The sequence below is a fragment of the Perognathus longimembris genome, chromosome 3, assembly GCF_023159225.1.
Source record: "Perognathus longimembris pacificus isolate PPM17 chromosome 3, ASM2315922v1, whole genome shotgun sequence".
NCBI classification, from domain to species: domain Eukaryota; kingdom Metazoa; phylum Chordata; class Mammalia; order Rodentia; family Heteromyidae; genus Perognathus; species Perognathus longimembris.
This window is the reverse complement of record NC_063163.1, coordinates 68,999,667-69,015,200: the sequence shown is the minus strand read 5'-3', so window position 1 is coordinate 69,015,200 and position 15,534 is coordinate 68,999,667. Positions and strand designations below refer to the sequence as shown.

The 15,534-nt window shown below is 37.7% G+C and overlaps 1 protein-coding gene across 1 annotated transcript in view; it reads right to left on the bottom strand.

Annotated features, from left to right (window-relative positions):
* The window catches only part of LOC125347656 (vomeronasal type-2 receptor 116-like), a 33,807-nt gene extending 25,739 nt beyond the window's left edge, over positions 1-8,068 (bottom strand). The window contains exons 1-5 of the mRNA XM_048340643.1: positions 7,896-8,068; positions 7,657-7,693; positions 3,508-3,741; positions 1,513-1,689; positions 688-894 (exon numbers count right to left, since the gene is read on the bottom strand). Of these exons, the coding sequence (XP_048196600.1) occupies positions 688-894; positions 1,513-1,689; positions 3,508-3,741; positions 7,657-7,693; positions 7,896-8,068 (828 nt within the window). The remainder of the gene's footprint in view (positions 1-687; positions 895-1,512; positions 1,690-3,507; positions 3,742-7,656; positions 7,694-7,895) is intronic.
* Between the last annotated feature and the right edge of the window lie 7,466 nt (positions 8,069-15,534).

Sequence of the window (15,534 nt, the reverse complement as noted above, 5' to 3'; positions counted from 1 at the left end):
TGAATACACAGTCTAGTGTGATGTAACTGGCTCACCGGTGAGATTTACTTTTAGTTTTTTGAGGAAGCTCAATACTCACTGATATAATGGTGGCATGAATTTACATTTCCATGAACAGCATGTAAGTGTTCCCTTCCCACGCATTTTAACTCACATTTGCTTTTCTTCTATTTACCTATATTTTTATTTTTTTCTCTTATTTATTGTCAAAGTGATATACAGAGAGGTTACAGCTTCATACGTTAGGCATTGGATACATTTCTTGTACTGTTTGTTACCTCCTCCCTCATTCCTCCCTCCTCCACCCTCCTCCCCTCTCCTCCCATGAATTGTTCAGTTGGTTTACACCAAAGAGTTTTGCAAGCACTGCTTTTATAGTCGTTTGCCTTTTTATCCTGTGTCTCTCGATTTTGGTCGTTTGTCTTTTTATCCTGTGTCTCTCGATTTTGGTATTCCCTTTCACTTTCCTAGTTCTAATACCAGTATATACAGTTTCCAAGGTACTCAGATAAGATACACAGTGAGAGAAACTTGCTAAGATTTCATTTGTATTCAATGATATGAAACAAACAACATTTAAAAGAATACTTGTAGAGGTGTAGTTCTGGGTTTAAACACTATGAGGGGCATAATTCCATACCATTCCTTCTATGTCATGCAAAATCTTTATGATTACATCCAACGTACCTTGGTAGCACCTATGGCCCACTCTATCATATGTTCTGATAGCGACAGTTGGTGATCATGTGAGTCATATGGAAAATACGTTCCTACTTTCACCTTAAGTTCAAGTCCGTCTGGAAAATTCCAAATGTGTGAAATGTCATATTCTGCCTCTAATTTTCTGTTATCATCCAAAATTACTTGGTCTCCAACAGGATTTTGAAACTGGATCTTTTTTCAGGAAAGGGTGAAGTTGTAAGAGATATATCATCCCAGAGTGAAGTGAATCCACAAGTTAAGACACTCAATTAAATCTAGGCCCTCATCGTCTTTTATCCCTGCATCATAATATCATAATATCCATGAATGTTAGTCAATTAGGAAAAGATAAGACCCCTATCAATGATTGTCCAATTCCACATAGTCATGATTGAAACAATTCATAGTCTATTACTTGATAAATGACACGAAGTTCAGTTTCCTGAACTAGTGTTACCTAAAATAGACTTGCATAAAGTTATTTATGAAATGTGTGGAAAACTCCAAATGATGATTGTGGATAATACTGTTTAATGAACTTATAGCTAAAAGCTGGATTTGGAATTTTGAAAATAGCAGTGAACACATTGAAATCATTTACTAACATAAGGCTTGATCAGAAGATTAACTATGCTTCCTCATTGCTAGAGGATCCTTTTCTTCCAGAACACATATCACATTCCTTGGATTAGTCTGAACATTTCAACAAAAGCACGTTTGCTTCAGACAAGTGCTTAGTTTCCATCTCTTTAAAACCCCTCTTGAAGTCACTTTGTTAGAGTTAGCAAAATCCAACCCAGGAGGCCTTACCTGTGCGAGGGAAGGCACCACCTCTTTCCCAGTTACCATAACTTGCTCTTCTGTTTGAGGAAGAAGCATGTCATGGAAAACTTGGGCCACAGCATGTGCTGCATTGTAGCTATTGTAACTTTCTTGAGACATAGCAAAGGCAAAAATGTGTCTGGGAAACCATTCCAAGTTGGCATCCTACAGACAGGTCTCCCACATTACAGTCAGACTCGGAATGGGAACAATTGAAAAGAAGAAACCATAATCTAGAAAGATAGAAGTCTTCTGGGTATTTGGAATGGTTGGTATCCTCGATAAAACCTGTGAATGCAGAAACGTCTGCATGATAGTGTGAAAAAATGAAAGGTGCATTGAATGAGTCTATGATGAAATATCTTCTTTGGATGCTTAAATCCCACTGTGAGTTTATGATACAAACCTTTCCTGTCATTAAAAATTGCTCAGTATACATCAACAAATCTAGTATTCATTATCACCATAAGTCATAAATACTTTTTATGATGATTTATTCATAAGATTATAAATTCTAGTGGCAACTAACATGTTTAACGTGATGTAATTTGGGCTCAACTGCTCAAAGTCTGCATAGATTCTGTTATTGTCCATTTCTTTTCTCAGTTCTGGAAGGATCCACAAACCCTTTTCATCTTCTGAAATCAATGACCCCACCCAATTCCTGCTGAAATGAAGCAGAAAGGAGACCTTAGCTTTGGGTAGTGATGTGTCCTTTGGGGCCAATTGGTAGATAGAAGGAAAGTGGTTGTGATCACTCAGAATAAGATCAAAGGCCCCAAAGCAAGCTAAAAGAAATAGAATATTAGAGGCTTTTTGAATAAGAAGATTGCTATCCATCACAATCTCAGCCTTGATGTGTTTGAAGCAGAAAAATAAAAGTATCCTTTCTTTCTTTTTTAAAGTTCAACTTTTTGTCTTTAAATACTTGTACATAAAGGTTCTTTTACTCTGACAAATTATGTTTAAAAGGTATCTTGGTTGATGTAATGATTTCCTTCATTCTCATTTCCCTTCTACCCCAAAATACCTACCAAACCCATTCCCCAGTGTTTCCTTGTTCCATTGACACATAAGTTTATTGAGAATTATGACTGTATTTGTTCATCACTCATCGCTACATTAATCTGCCTTTCACATTTACCCAGAGAAGATATGCTTCAGACTTCTGTCACTTGTTTAAATTGTCTGTTAATTGTACAGAGTATTTACCACAGAAATGCACTCCACATATACTTGATTTTTGCCAGGTTAATTGGGAATATGTAACTGTGATTGTATGTTTTCTATTGTATTTCTTATTTCATCTTCATGTCCTAGAACTCATTCCCACACATGAGAGAAAACATTGCAGTTTGTGTCGCTGAGCCAGATCAACTTTACCTACACTCAATTTATCGTGTGTGTGTATATGTGCTGGTACATGCCCACAATTGCCACACACATGTACATGCACAAATTATTCACAGTGCTGATGTGGCTTGAATATGGGCTTGATGTGGGTGTAAGTGCAGTTTCTGATCTTTTGTGCTCAAAGCTAGTAGTGTCCCACTTAACGCACAGCTCTAATTCCAGGATTTGGCGTTGTTAATTTGAGATAAGAGTCTCACAGACTGCACTGCTTTGAACACACATCCTTAGATCTCATTCTTCTGAGTAGCAAGTATTAAGTCTTTAGAATCCAGTACTCACTCAGCAACTTATCACATTCTCAAGGTTATTTCCCACTTTCTGACTGCTTTCTTCCAAAGATTTGTTCACATTCTCCCTTCCAGAAAATCCATTTGTTGTCTTGAGTCTTTCCTTCCTTCCATTCTGAACAATGACAATGTGGGTATCCCACTGGGATACTTTAATACTTTCATGATAATAAGATTGGATAATATTGGAAACATTTGTTTAAAAATTCTCTTCCCATCTCCTTCATCAGACACTTCAGTTTTCTATCAAAGTAGATATATTTTCATATCTTTTTATCCTTACCTGAAGAAACATGTAGAGTTCCAGCAATGTCCCAATCTGGGCAGATGTTATTCCTGTTGTTCCTGTGGGTACTGCTACAGACTTTCTTTCTCTGACACAGGTGTAATTTGGGATCTTGTCTTGCCCAGAAAGCCAAATAAGAGGATTCTCATATACTGACAATGTTTTGAAATCAACATTATAAATATCAAGTTCCAGGATCACGTTTTGTAAGAGATCCAGATTCGTGTTAATCTCCTCAGCAGCAAAAGACAAGGCCAGACAAACCAGTAGTTCTCAAAGAAGAACCTGTATTCTTGACATATGAAATTTAGAAAGAGCAATCTGGTTGTTATTTATGTCCAATACAATTACTGTCATAGATCAAATGCTATTTTCTGCAAAATGATGATGTTGAAGCCTTACCTCCGTTAAAGAAAATGAGAATACAATGTCCTATGAAATTATTTAGGATTACCTGAAGTAAGAAAGGCAATTTGTCCTAAATGGGATTCATAGTTATGAAACCCCAAAGAATATTTCTTTCTTCCACATATAACACATCAGAAGGAATGCTTTCCATGGACTATGGAATAGTCCCTCCTGGAAAAGCACATGTTCTGTGCCATTGACACAGGTGTAACGGCATATATATTCCAAAAATAAATCTGTTTCTCTAGACATCCAGTTTATGTAAAATGCTTACATGGCAAGCTTAGCTGCACAAGTGGTTATCTCAATAGAAAAGGAAATTTATGAAACTCCTTTGTACAATTACTTAATAAAATGCTGAATTATGACTTTGCAGCCATATAAGTAAAATATAAGTAGCAGAATTGCATATTAAAATGTTTTCTATAATTAAAAATAAAGAAAATTTCACTACCAGAACAAGGAGTTACTAAAGGGCGATGACATGTCCAGCTCTTCTCACATATGACTGATTAATATACTGACCAGTTCTTCATATAACATTTCCCACTTGAGTGTTAAAATGTCAGACCAGGTACCACAATTTTTATTAACATTGAAAAGCAAAGGGGCTGGGGATATGGCCTAGTGGCAAGAGTGCCTGCCTCGGATACACGAGGCCCTAGGTTCGATTCCCCAGCACCACATATACAGAAAACTGCCAGAAGCGGTGCTGTGGCTCAAGCGGCAGAGTGCTAGCCTTGAGCGAGAAGAAGCCAGGGACAGTGCTCAGGCCCTGAGTCCAAGGCCCAGGACTGGCAAAAAAAAAAAAAAAAAAAAAAAAAAAAAGCAAAAACATTCATTAAAATGCAGCCTTTTACTTTTTTCCGTCCACCAGCAAGTAACCTATCATGGAGAGAGGAACCTCTGACTTTGGAGATGAAAGATGTTGTACAAAATTCTTAGACTAACATAGCGAGAATCTGGAACCAACCCAGATGTCCCTCTGTAGACGAATGGATCAGGAAAATGTGGTACATATACACAATGGAATTTTATGCCTCTATCAGAAAGAATGACATTGCCCCATTTGTAAGGAAATGGAAGGACTTGGAAAAAATTATACTAAGTGAAGTGAGCCAGACCCAAAGAAACATGGACTCTATGGTCTCCCTTATTGGGACTAATTAGCACAGGTTTAGGCAAGTCACAACAGAGGATCACAAGAGCCCAATAGCTATACCCTTATGATCCCATAAGATGATGCTAAGTGAAATGAACTCCATTTTATGAAAATGATTGTTATATCAGAGTTGAAACTACTTTCAACATCCCATGTGTATCTGTAGTTTCTATTATTGATGATGTTCGTGTATCACCTTCTTGTGATTGTATCTACACTATCTCTGTAATCTTATCTGAGTGTATGGGAAACAGTGTGTACTGGTATTAGAATTAGGAAATTCAAAGGGAATACCAAAATTGAGAGACAAAGGGTAAAATACGAGAAACAACAACAAAAGCAATACTTGCAAAACTGTTTGGTATAAGTGAACTGAACACCTCAGGGGGGGACGCGGGAGGGGGAGGGGGGGTATGAGGGACAAGGTAACAAACAGTACAAGAAATGTATCCAATGCCTAACGTGTGAAACTGTAACCTCTCTGTACATCAGTTTTATAATAAAAACTTAACAAAAATTCTTAGACTAAATTCTCAGTCCAAGACCACCATGGTGTAATTCAGTGTCTGGTAAAATATTCCATCATTCCTACTTTTGTCCCAGTTTATTCAGATTGAGATACTGAGAAGAAAATGTTAATAGGTGAATAGGCAGAATCATGAAAGCTCAGGAAAGCCTTTTCCAAGAAGGAAAAATGAAAATTTAAATTTATGATGAGTCAAATATGTTGATATTGGTAAATCTGAAAATCTGTATTGTGAAGAAAGGCACTAGGAAAGTATTTCCTGCATCAAAGGTAAAAATCAGTAGCCATTTTACAAGAAACAGCACATGTATCCCACTACCATACATAAACGTAACTATCACTGTGAGAGTTACCATCAAAATTTCTATTACGCTTGTCATATAAATAGAAAAGACAAGATGATGTTTTACAATGAAAAAAAGGTTGATTTAGCCAAAGCTATACTGAGGCAAAAGAGCAATGCTGAAGGCATCATAGCTTCTGATTTCAATTATAGTACAGAGTTGTAGCAATGCAAAATGGCAATGCCACAGAAACAGGCATGTAGCACAATGTGAGACTAAAAGACTAGAAATAATCCCAAACTCTGCAGTTATCTGATTCCTCAGGAAATCTGCCAAATATCATATCAAATATCAAGATATCAATATGTTAAACACTGAAATTGGACCCTAGGTTTCCCTGTGTCTTTAAAAAAATACCTTAAATTTATCACAGCTCATAATATGAAACTGTAATCTTTGAAACTAGTAGAGAAAGAAAAAGAGTAAATATGGTGAGGCATAGGCAAAGTTACTTCTTTATAGGATTCAATTATGTCATAAAATTAAAAATATAATTATGCTGTGGACATGTCTCAGTAGGACAGCCTTCTAGTTCAGTTGTGAGGCTTGCATTCCACTCTCAAAGCTAGAAATGTAAGGTAGCTTACCAGTGTAAATATGTCAAATCAAAACTTCCCAGCACAAAAGAAGGAACACTTAAAAGAATGAACACATATGCAATGAACCTGTAAAAACCTTTTTCTAGAGATTCATCTCACAGGAGATTAAAAATCATAGAAGCTGCATGCTGATGACTCACCCCTTTAATACTAGCTACTCTGAAGGCTGAGGTTTCAGAATTGTGGTTCAAGTTAGCCAGCACAGGAAAGTCCACGAGACTTCAATTAACTACCAAAAAGCCAAAAATGGAGCTGTAGCTTAAAGTGATACATTGTTGGCCTTGAGCAGAAAATGTTCAAGAATATCACTCAGGCCCTGAGGTCAATCCCCAGGACTGGCACACTGAAAAAAATCATAGAATTAAATATAGGAAATTGCAAATGTGCATGGGGAAAATTATGTGGGAAAATATAATTACTGGTCATAAGCAGAGTGGATGACTGTCATCATAGAATGTGACATGCAATATGGAAGTACAATGATAGAGAAGATATTAGTTACTTGTATTATATTGTAGGAAAAACTGAAAAACATTAACATAACACCTGTGGGTATAGAATTGAGTCAAACTTTCTCCCCCACTGACACCTGATTGAAGGAAAAATCAGTGATAATTACTATCTTTACTTTGCAATGCACTAAATTTTACTACCATGTCAAAGTGAAGTGCATTAAGACAGGATTTAGCTGACTACCATTTAGCTGAGATTCAATGTGTCTATATAAATTCACTAACAACTTTTTTCATATCTATTTAGGGAAATTAAGGAATTGAAAATCAGATAAACATGGGAAGTACTGGAGAGTAACAATTAAAATAGAAGAAAAACACAAATGATTCTTGTTGTCCCTATCATCTCTGTTTCCAGGTTTGGGCACTACTTTTGGCTTACTTGTTACATCATAACTAAAAAGGAAGCAGAGTCATCGGCATGGGAAATTATATTTTTCTCTTGCATGAGGAATCAAATAGGTTTCTCAACTAGCTAGCAGCTCCTGGATTATGCAGCAAGTGAACTATACAATTATGGGTGGAGACAGGAGGGAGGAACTGAGAAAGCATATTAGAACTGCAGACACTCTATGAAAAGAAATGTAATAATTACCTGACCCATGTAATTGTAGTCCTGCTGTATATCACCTCTATAAAACAATAAGGTAAAAAAAAATAAAAGAAGCCTCAGCATTCTAGAAAAACAGGTAGTGCCTTGCAAGGAAATGACAAGCAACGGAAGTTGGAGAAGAAGTAATAGGAAAACCAAAATGAACATCACTGAAGCCTCTACTAAGCTGTAATTCCTATTGGGCTTGCAACCTCTATTTTTTGGCAAGGAGATACATATACCTGGTATTTATTTCTATGTGCACATGAGTCTTTTTATTGATGGAATGGCCATTATAACCCAATATGTGATGCAAACTTTCTACAATCCCTGGCGGATATTTGGAATACTCTTTGCCCTCCGGTTCTGTATCTGATGCTCTTGATCCAGGAGGAAAACACAAGTTGGACAACATGTTTGTGAATCCTCCTTTCCGTCACAGGTGGTATGATTTCTTTCAAGATCATAGATAATGAGGCCCCAGGGATGAAGTTCTCTTTCTGGTCCCATGTTTATACCAAGAAAATATTGTTGTGAAAGTCATGGGAACAGTGCAACTGGATTGCATCAGAGGTAGGATGCCATGTTCAGTCAATGTACTATATCAGAAGGTGACATGGCCAGAAAGGGCTCATCCATGCCAGTAAGATATCAATCAAAGTCACTGAGACATTTCACACTCCATGGTCAAAAACAGGCAAAATGGCCTCATACACTCAATGTCATAAACAGCTAAAGGACATTGCTGCTTGACCCAAGCAAGTTTCAATAAAAATATGTTGAATTGAAACTCTTCTACTTCTACTTCTACTTAAAGATAACAAATAAATTTTAAAATTGTAAAAATGTATTCCATATGCAGAAGCTTCCACTTACTATTACCTTGGAATCAATGATCATGCCTAACTCATCAATTACATGTGAGTAACTCAAGGTCAATGCTGAAATTGAGTTGCAAATTTGCATTCTGAATGCCACTCTCATAGCCACTAAAATTTTTCTAGGTATGTTGGATTAACATTGTGAAATGGCAACATTACCAAAAGCAACCTACAAATTCAATGCAATACCCATCAATATCTCTACACCATTCTTCAATGAAATAGAGAAAGTAATCCAGAAATTCATATGGAACAATAAAAGACCCAGAATAGCACAAACAATCCTAAGTAGAAAGAACAGTATGGGTGGAATATCAATATCAAACTTTAAGCTCTATTACAAAGCTATAGTAATAAAAACAGCTTGGTACTGGCACAAGAAAAGGCCCAAGGACCAATGGAACAGAACTAAATACTCACAAATGAACCCCCAGACCTTCAACAAAGGAGCTAAAAAGATAGGTTGGAACAAAGACAGCCTCTTTAACAAATGGTGGTGGCAAAAGTGGGTCAACTCAACACCTGTAACAAATTAAAACTAGATCCTTTTTGTATCACCCTGCACCAAAATCAATCCCAAATGGATCAAAGACCAGAAATAAAATCAGATACCCTGAAAACACTGGAATAGGAATAGGAGAAACTCTTGGTCTCCTGGGCACTGTAAGAAACTTCCTCAACAAATGTTCAGAAACACAACAAATTAAAGAAATCCTGGACAAATGGGACTGTATCAAACTGCAGATCTTCTGCAGGGCAAAGGACATAGCTTGCAAGATAAACAGAAAGCCCAGAGATTGGGAAAAGATCTTTACCAGCCATAGTACAGATAAAGGCCTGATGTCTAAAATATACGCAGAACTCTAAATTCAGCCCCCTCAACAAATGGGCTAAAGAACTAAAAAAAGACTTCTCTGAAGAGGAAATGAGAATGGCCAAGAGACACATGAAAAAGTTCTCTACATTATGGGCTATAAAAGATATGCAAATCAAAATAACATTCAGATTCTACCTCACCCAGGTAAGAATGTACATTATCAGGAAATCTAATAATAACACATGCTGGAGGGGATGTGTCCAAAAGGAAACCCTACTACATTCCTGGTGGGAATGCAAACTTGTTCAACTCCTCTGGAAAGCAGTGTGGAGGTTCTCAAGAAGGCTAAACATAGAGCTCCCCTATGACCCAACAATCTCACTTTCGGACATCTACTCAAAGAATACAAACAAAAACTCACTAAAGCCACCAGCACAACTGTGTTCATCGCAGCACAATTTGTTATGGCGAAAACATGGAATAAACCCAGATGCCCCTCAGTAAATGAGTGGATCAGGAAAATGTGATACATATACACAATGGAATTCTATGCCGCTATCAGAAGGAATGATACTTCCCCATTTGTAAGGAAATGGAAGGACTTGGAAAAAATTATACTAAGTGAAGTGATCCAGACCCAAAGAAACATAAAACCTATGGTGTCCCTCATAGCTAGTACATGATTAGGCTAGTCATAGCAGAAGATTAAAATAGCCAAATAGCTATACACATTTGAACACATAAGATGATGCTAAGTGAAATGAATTACACTGTATGGAAAAAAGTGTTATATCTTTTTTGTAATTATTTTCAAGATGCCATGTGAAACTGTACCTTTGGGTTTTTTTGTTTGTCTGTTGGTTTGTTCAGTTTTGTTTCTCTTGTATTCACTTCCTTTGGTTGTACCCTGCTATCACTGTATCTCATCTGAATACTCTGGATACTGTATATACAGATATTAGAACTAGGGAAGGGAAAGGGAATATTAAAATCGAGATACAAAGGATTAAAAAAAAAACCATTCCAAAAGCAATACTTAAAAAAACCATTTGGTGTAAAACAACTGTACAACTCATGGGGGGAGAGAGAAGGGGGAGGTGGAGGAGAAATAAGAGAGGAGGTAACAATTTGAACAAGAGAAATACTTAAAAAACCATTTGGTGTAAAACAACTGTACAACTCATGGGGGGAGAGAGAAAGGGGGTGGTGGGGGAGAAATAAGAGAGGAGGTAACAATTTGAACAAGAAATGTACTCACTGCCTTACATATGAATCTGTAACCCCTCTACTTCACTTTGACAGTAAAGAGACAAAATGAATTTACTTGTATTATGCTTTGATCCATACAACATGAAGTTTTCTATTTATGGCTTATGTGGCTATGTGGGAAATCTTTTCTTTCTCCACACCTGAAACAAGAGTGAACACCCATCTCTATATTTCCTTTCATTTAAAATACATTAGAGAAGCTCTATGTTTAGTCCTTTTATTTAATTTTATTGTCAATGTGATGTACAGAGAGGCTACAGTTATATAAGACAGTGAGTACATTTCTTGCCAAAAATTGTTACCCTCACCCTCATTTTTCTCCTGCTTTCCCTCCCCTATTTCTTCCCCAAGTTGTAAAGTTTATTCCCAATATGATGTCTTGTGAGTATCACTGTTACATTAGTTCAGCCTTTCTCCTTTGTCTTAGAATTTTGTTGTTCTCCTTCCCCTCCCTAAGTCATATAAACATATATACAATAAATAGGGTACCAAAATCAAATGCAGTGACAGCAGAGGATAAGCCATTGGGGAAAAAATGAAAGAAAAGAAATAATTTCAATAGTATATTGAAAACAACAACAACAAAGATAAATCTCTAACATAATGTTTCCTTATGAGCCAGCTATCCCAATTCTGGGCATCTATGCAACTGACCAAAAACCATGCTACACTAACACCACCAGCAAGATGATGTTCATTGCAACATTGCTTACCATAGTCAAAATATGGAATCAACCCAAGTGCTCCTTAGTGGACAAATGGATCAAGAAAATGGGGTGTAAATACACAATGGAATTCTATGCTTCCATCACAAAGAATGACACTGCCCCATTCATAAGGAAATGGAAAGGTTTGGAAAAAATTATACTAGGTGAAGTAAGCAAAACTCAAAGAAAAATAGGCTGCATGGTTTCCCTCATTTGTAATAACTAGAATATGCCTATCAATCTGTAAGTAAACTCGGTTGACAGTAAAAGACAAGTAATTAAACCTAGATATGATTAATTAAACAGCAATCTAAACATTCACACAGAGAGAATAAAGGAGGATGTTCTTTATGAGAGGATCACATGGGCTCAATACCTATGTTCATAAAATCATATAAAATTATGTTTATTAAAATTAACTCCAAGAAATGAAAGTAAGAGAGTATTCTTGTTTCTTTTTTTCTTTTCATTTTTTCTTTTGTTTAGTCTCTCTGCCACTGTTTTTTTGTAATTTATGGACCCTTTGTCTTGTATATAAGTTTATCTGATTGGTAAGGAGAAGGAGAAACACAAGAATGGTGGGAAAAAGGATGAACCAAATCAGCAGTGAAACCCACTAGACACTGTGTTAGGAATGATGTATACAACATGGGGGGGGGGAGTCAGGAGGGGAAAAACTGGGAGAGAATGAGAGAGGGGGGATATTGTTCACATGAAAATGCAATCATTGCCTGAATCATGTAGCAGTAACTCCGCCGTACATTACCTTTGAGATAAAATTTAAAAATAAAATAAAACATATTAGACTCAGAATACACGCAAAGATATTAGTGGCCCTAAAGAACAGAGAAATTTCCTGATAGTGAAAATACTCTGTATAAGGCTGATGTGTTGGGTAAATATAATGACCCACTTGACTCTAAACCATTCAGTGTCCAAGAGAACATTTGAATAACACAGTAAGTCACTAATTTATCATTGATGTTGCCACATATATTGTTCCATGTGCCACACTGATGAAGCCATGACAGTAATAAGCATGTAATTCATAGGAACTTTCTCTGCTTTCTGTTCATTTGCATGTGTGTGGAGTGGGAGGGAAGTATACATGGGCTCTGGTACTGTGGCTTGAACTCAGCAACTGAGCACTTCCCCCTTAACATTTTTGCACAAGACAAACATTCTACCACTTGAGCAACCATGTTATTTCTGGCTTTTTGGTGATTCATTGGAGAGAAGTGTCTCATGGAGTTTTCTGTCTTTGGACATCAGTCTTCATATCTCCGCCTCCTATTAGCTAGGATCAGAAACAGTTGCTAATAGCATCAGGCTTCTGTTTAATTTTTACTTAAACTTACCCAATTCTAAAAATAGAGTGTAGGGATTTCTGGGAAGATGGTGGAGGAGAAGCAGAGCCCTAGCTAAGCTCCCTCTGACATCCCAGGTTTACCACTTCAGATAAACTTTTACTTCTAGAAAGACAGCCCAAGTACATTATAACAGTATAGGCATTCTGGCCAGAAAGCAAAAATCGACTTTGCTGGCCTGAAAACACAGATTTGAGCTCCAGGCGGCACCCTGCTAGCCCCTCCCTCACTGCCAGATCAAAGCACCATCTTTGACACTGGCATAGGCTCCGACCAGATTGGAACTAAAGTGGTCCAGGGAAAAGTGAGGACAAAGGGGCCATCTTTGAAAAGGACAAGAGGGACCAACCAGTGAGAGTTAGCTCTACCCAGGAGAACAACCCCTGCCCAGGCAGGAGGCTTGCCCCTGGGCCGCGACTCTCAGACTCAGGTAAACTCAGCCAGATATGCCCCACCCCACACCGCCCCACTGACTCAGTGGCTGCCAACCCACCAGCAGCCAAAATTTCTAAATTCAAACTGAAAGCAGCAAGCAGCTACCAGAGGCATGGAACAATCAGACGGGAGAGTAAACAGTTTCCTAGAAAGATAAATGGTCCCATCACAGAGGAAGCCCAATTCCTAGCAGGAAAATGAGCTGAATTACACAGCCAGCTCCACCCAGGAGAAGGTCGCCCAGCCCAGGAGGGAGGAACTTCCCCCAGGCAAGCAACTCTCAGCCAGGTAACCAGGCCAGAGGCTCCCCACCCTGGTGAGTCCCCAGCCTATTCAGAGCCAGGCTTAGCAGCCCAACAGCAGACAAGAGGAGCCATGATTCCCAAGACAGCTCAGCATCCCACAACTACAGAAGACACTCAAGTCTTACCTGCAAGCTGTGAGAAGCATAGAGACCCAGGATTTAAATAATAGGGCAGGAGGGTGAGAGGGTGAGAACAGATCCACCCCCTGCAAACTGAAAGCAAGTCAAACCAGCCAAGCAGCAGGAAAATAGACTGTAGACCATCGCAAGGAAACCAGAGGCTGCAGAGAGCTCACCCAAAAAAGGAAAACGCCATTTTTTTTTAACATTTTAAAAACCTTTTTGTTTTCTATTTTTCATCGTTGGAAAGTCATTTGGTTTTTGTTTTCTGTTTTTATTTGCTTGCTTTATTTTTTTTTTTGTTTTTTTTTGGGGGGGTTGTAATTTTTTTATGTTTTGTGTGTTGGTTTTCCAGTATTTTTTCTTTGTTTCTCTCTTCACATTCTCTTTCATTAAAGTTACTTTCCGTGACTAACAGCTTTACTCTTTTCTGCTGATTCTCCATTGTCCATCATTTTAACCTCGTTCTTTCTATAGATTCTACTCTTCTCCACATTTCCACTTCACTGAAACTAAACCAAAATCATCACCCCCATACATATTACTCTATACTCTTCACTACCCCTGACTTACCTCCTGACTTACTTCCAGGACCTCCAGACTCCATTGACCCCTGGTTATTGTATAGAGGATATCCCTGTTCAATCCGAGTGAATCAAAGGGGTTCATAGAGAAATCCCACCAGCCCAAAAAGAACTTAACATAAAAAAAATTGCTCATAGGGTTATAACTGTAAATAAGTAACTACTGAATACAGGGCTCTGGGTTGGTTGTTATACTGAAATTGTATTCTTTAGGGACACCAAATATGATTTTATATACAAAAAAGAGAGGGAAGGAATATGCATATAATTGCGAACTTCTAAGATTTATACAACAGTGCTTGGTAAGGTATGCTTTGGGTCTTAAACGGTGCTCACAGGTGCTTGTAGATTGGCATTCCCAATCCAAATGGGCAGAAGAAACACAAGAAAGATGGCAAACAATGGAGTCTTATCTCCCACTCAAAACAAGCAAGAAGCACAGCAGTCAATCAAAGACCTAGAAGAGAACCCTCAAAATGCTCTACAAGGTCTACTGATAAAAATGTTAAATGAAAAGTTTGAATTTCTTCAATCAACTATTCTAGAGTGTGAGGAGACGAACCAAAAATTAATAGAGAATTTCATGGCCTCCACAAATAAATGAACTTCAAGTGTCCAATGAAAAGATAGCTACCAGCTAAAAGATTTGAGAGACAACACTCAAAACCAAATTAATGAAGTAAAGAAGTCCATGCAGGACCTAAGAGAAAGTTATAGCAAAGACATGGAAGCCATCAAGAAAGTCCAGTCAGAAGGAAAAGAGATTCGAAATCAAGTAGGTAGCCTACAGTCCAGACTAGATGAAGCCAAGGATCAAATATCAGGAACTGAAGATTCCCTAGAATCCATGGAGAAACAACAAAAAATAACACAAAACCAATCCAATCGGCACAACAGATCACCCCAGAAGCTCCAAGATACAATTGGGAAGCCCAATTTAAGGCTAATAGGTATTGAGGAAATCTTAGAGAAAGAAGTCAAGGGAATAGGCAACTGATTTATCATAATATTAGCTGAGAACTTCGCAAATATCCAAAAGGATAGGCTTATCCAGATACAAGAAGCATTCAGAACCTCAAGCCGACCAGACCAGAATAGGACATCCCACCAACACAGTGTGATCAAAACAGGAGCAATAGAGTCCAAGGAAAGAATTCTTAGAGCTATTAGGGAGAAGAAAATAATCACATATGAAGGAAAACCAATCAGAATTACCTGAGACTTCTCAGCAGAGACCATGAAAGCAAGGAGAGCCTGGAATTAGGTATGGCAAACCGTAACTAAAAGTAACTATCAACCAAGAATATTGTACCCATCTAAACTCTCATTCATAGCCGAAAGTCAAATAAATGTCTTCCACAGTAAGGAAAATCTAAAACAATATGTCTCCACCAAAC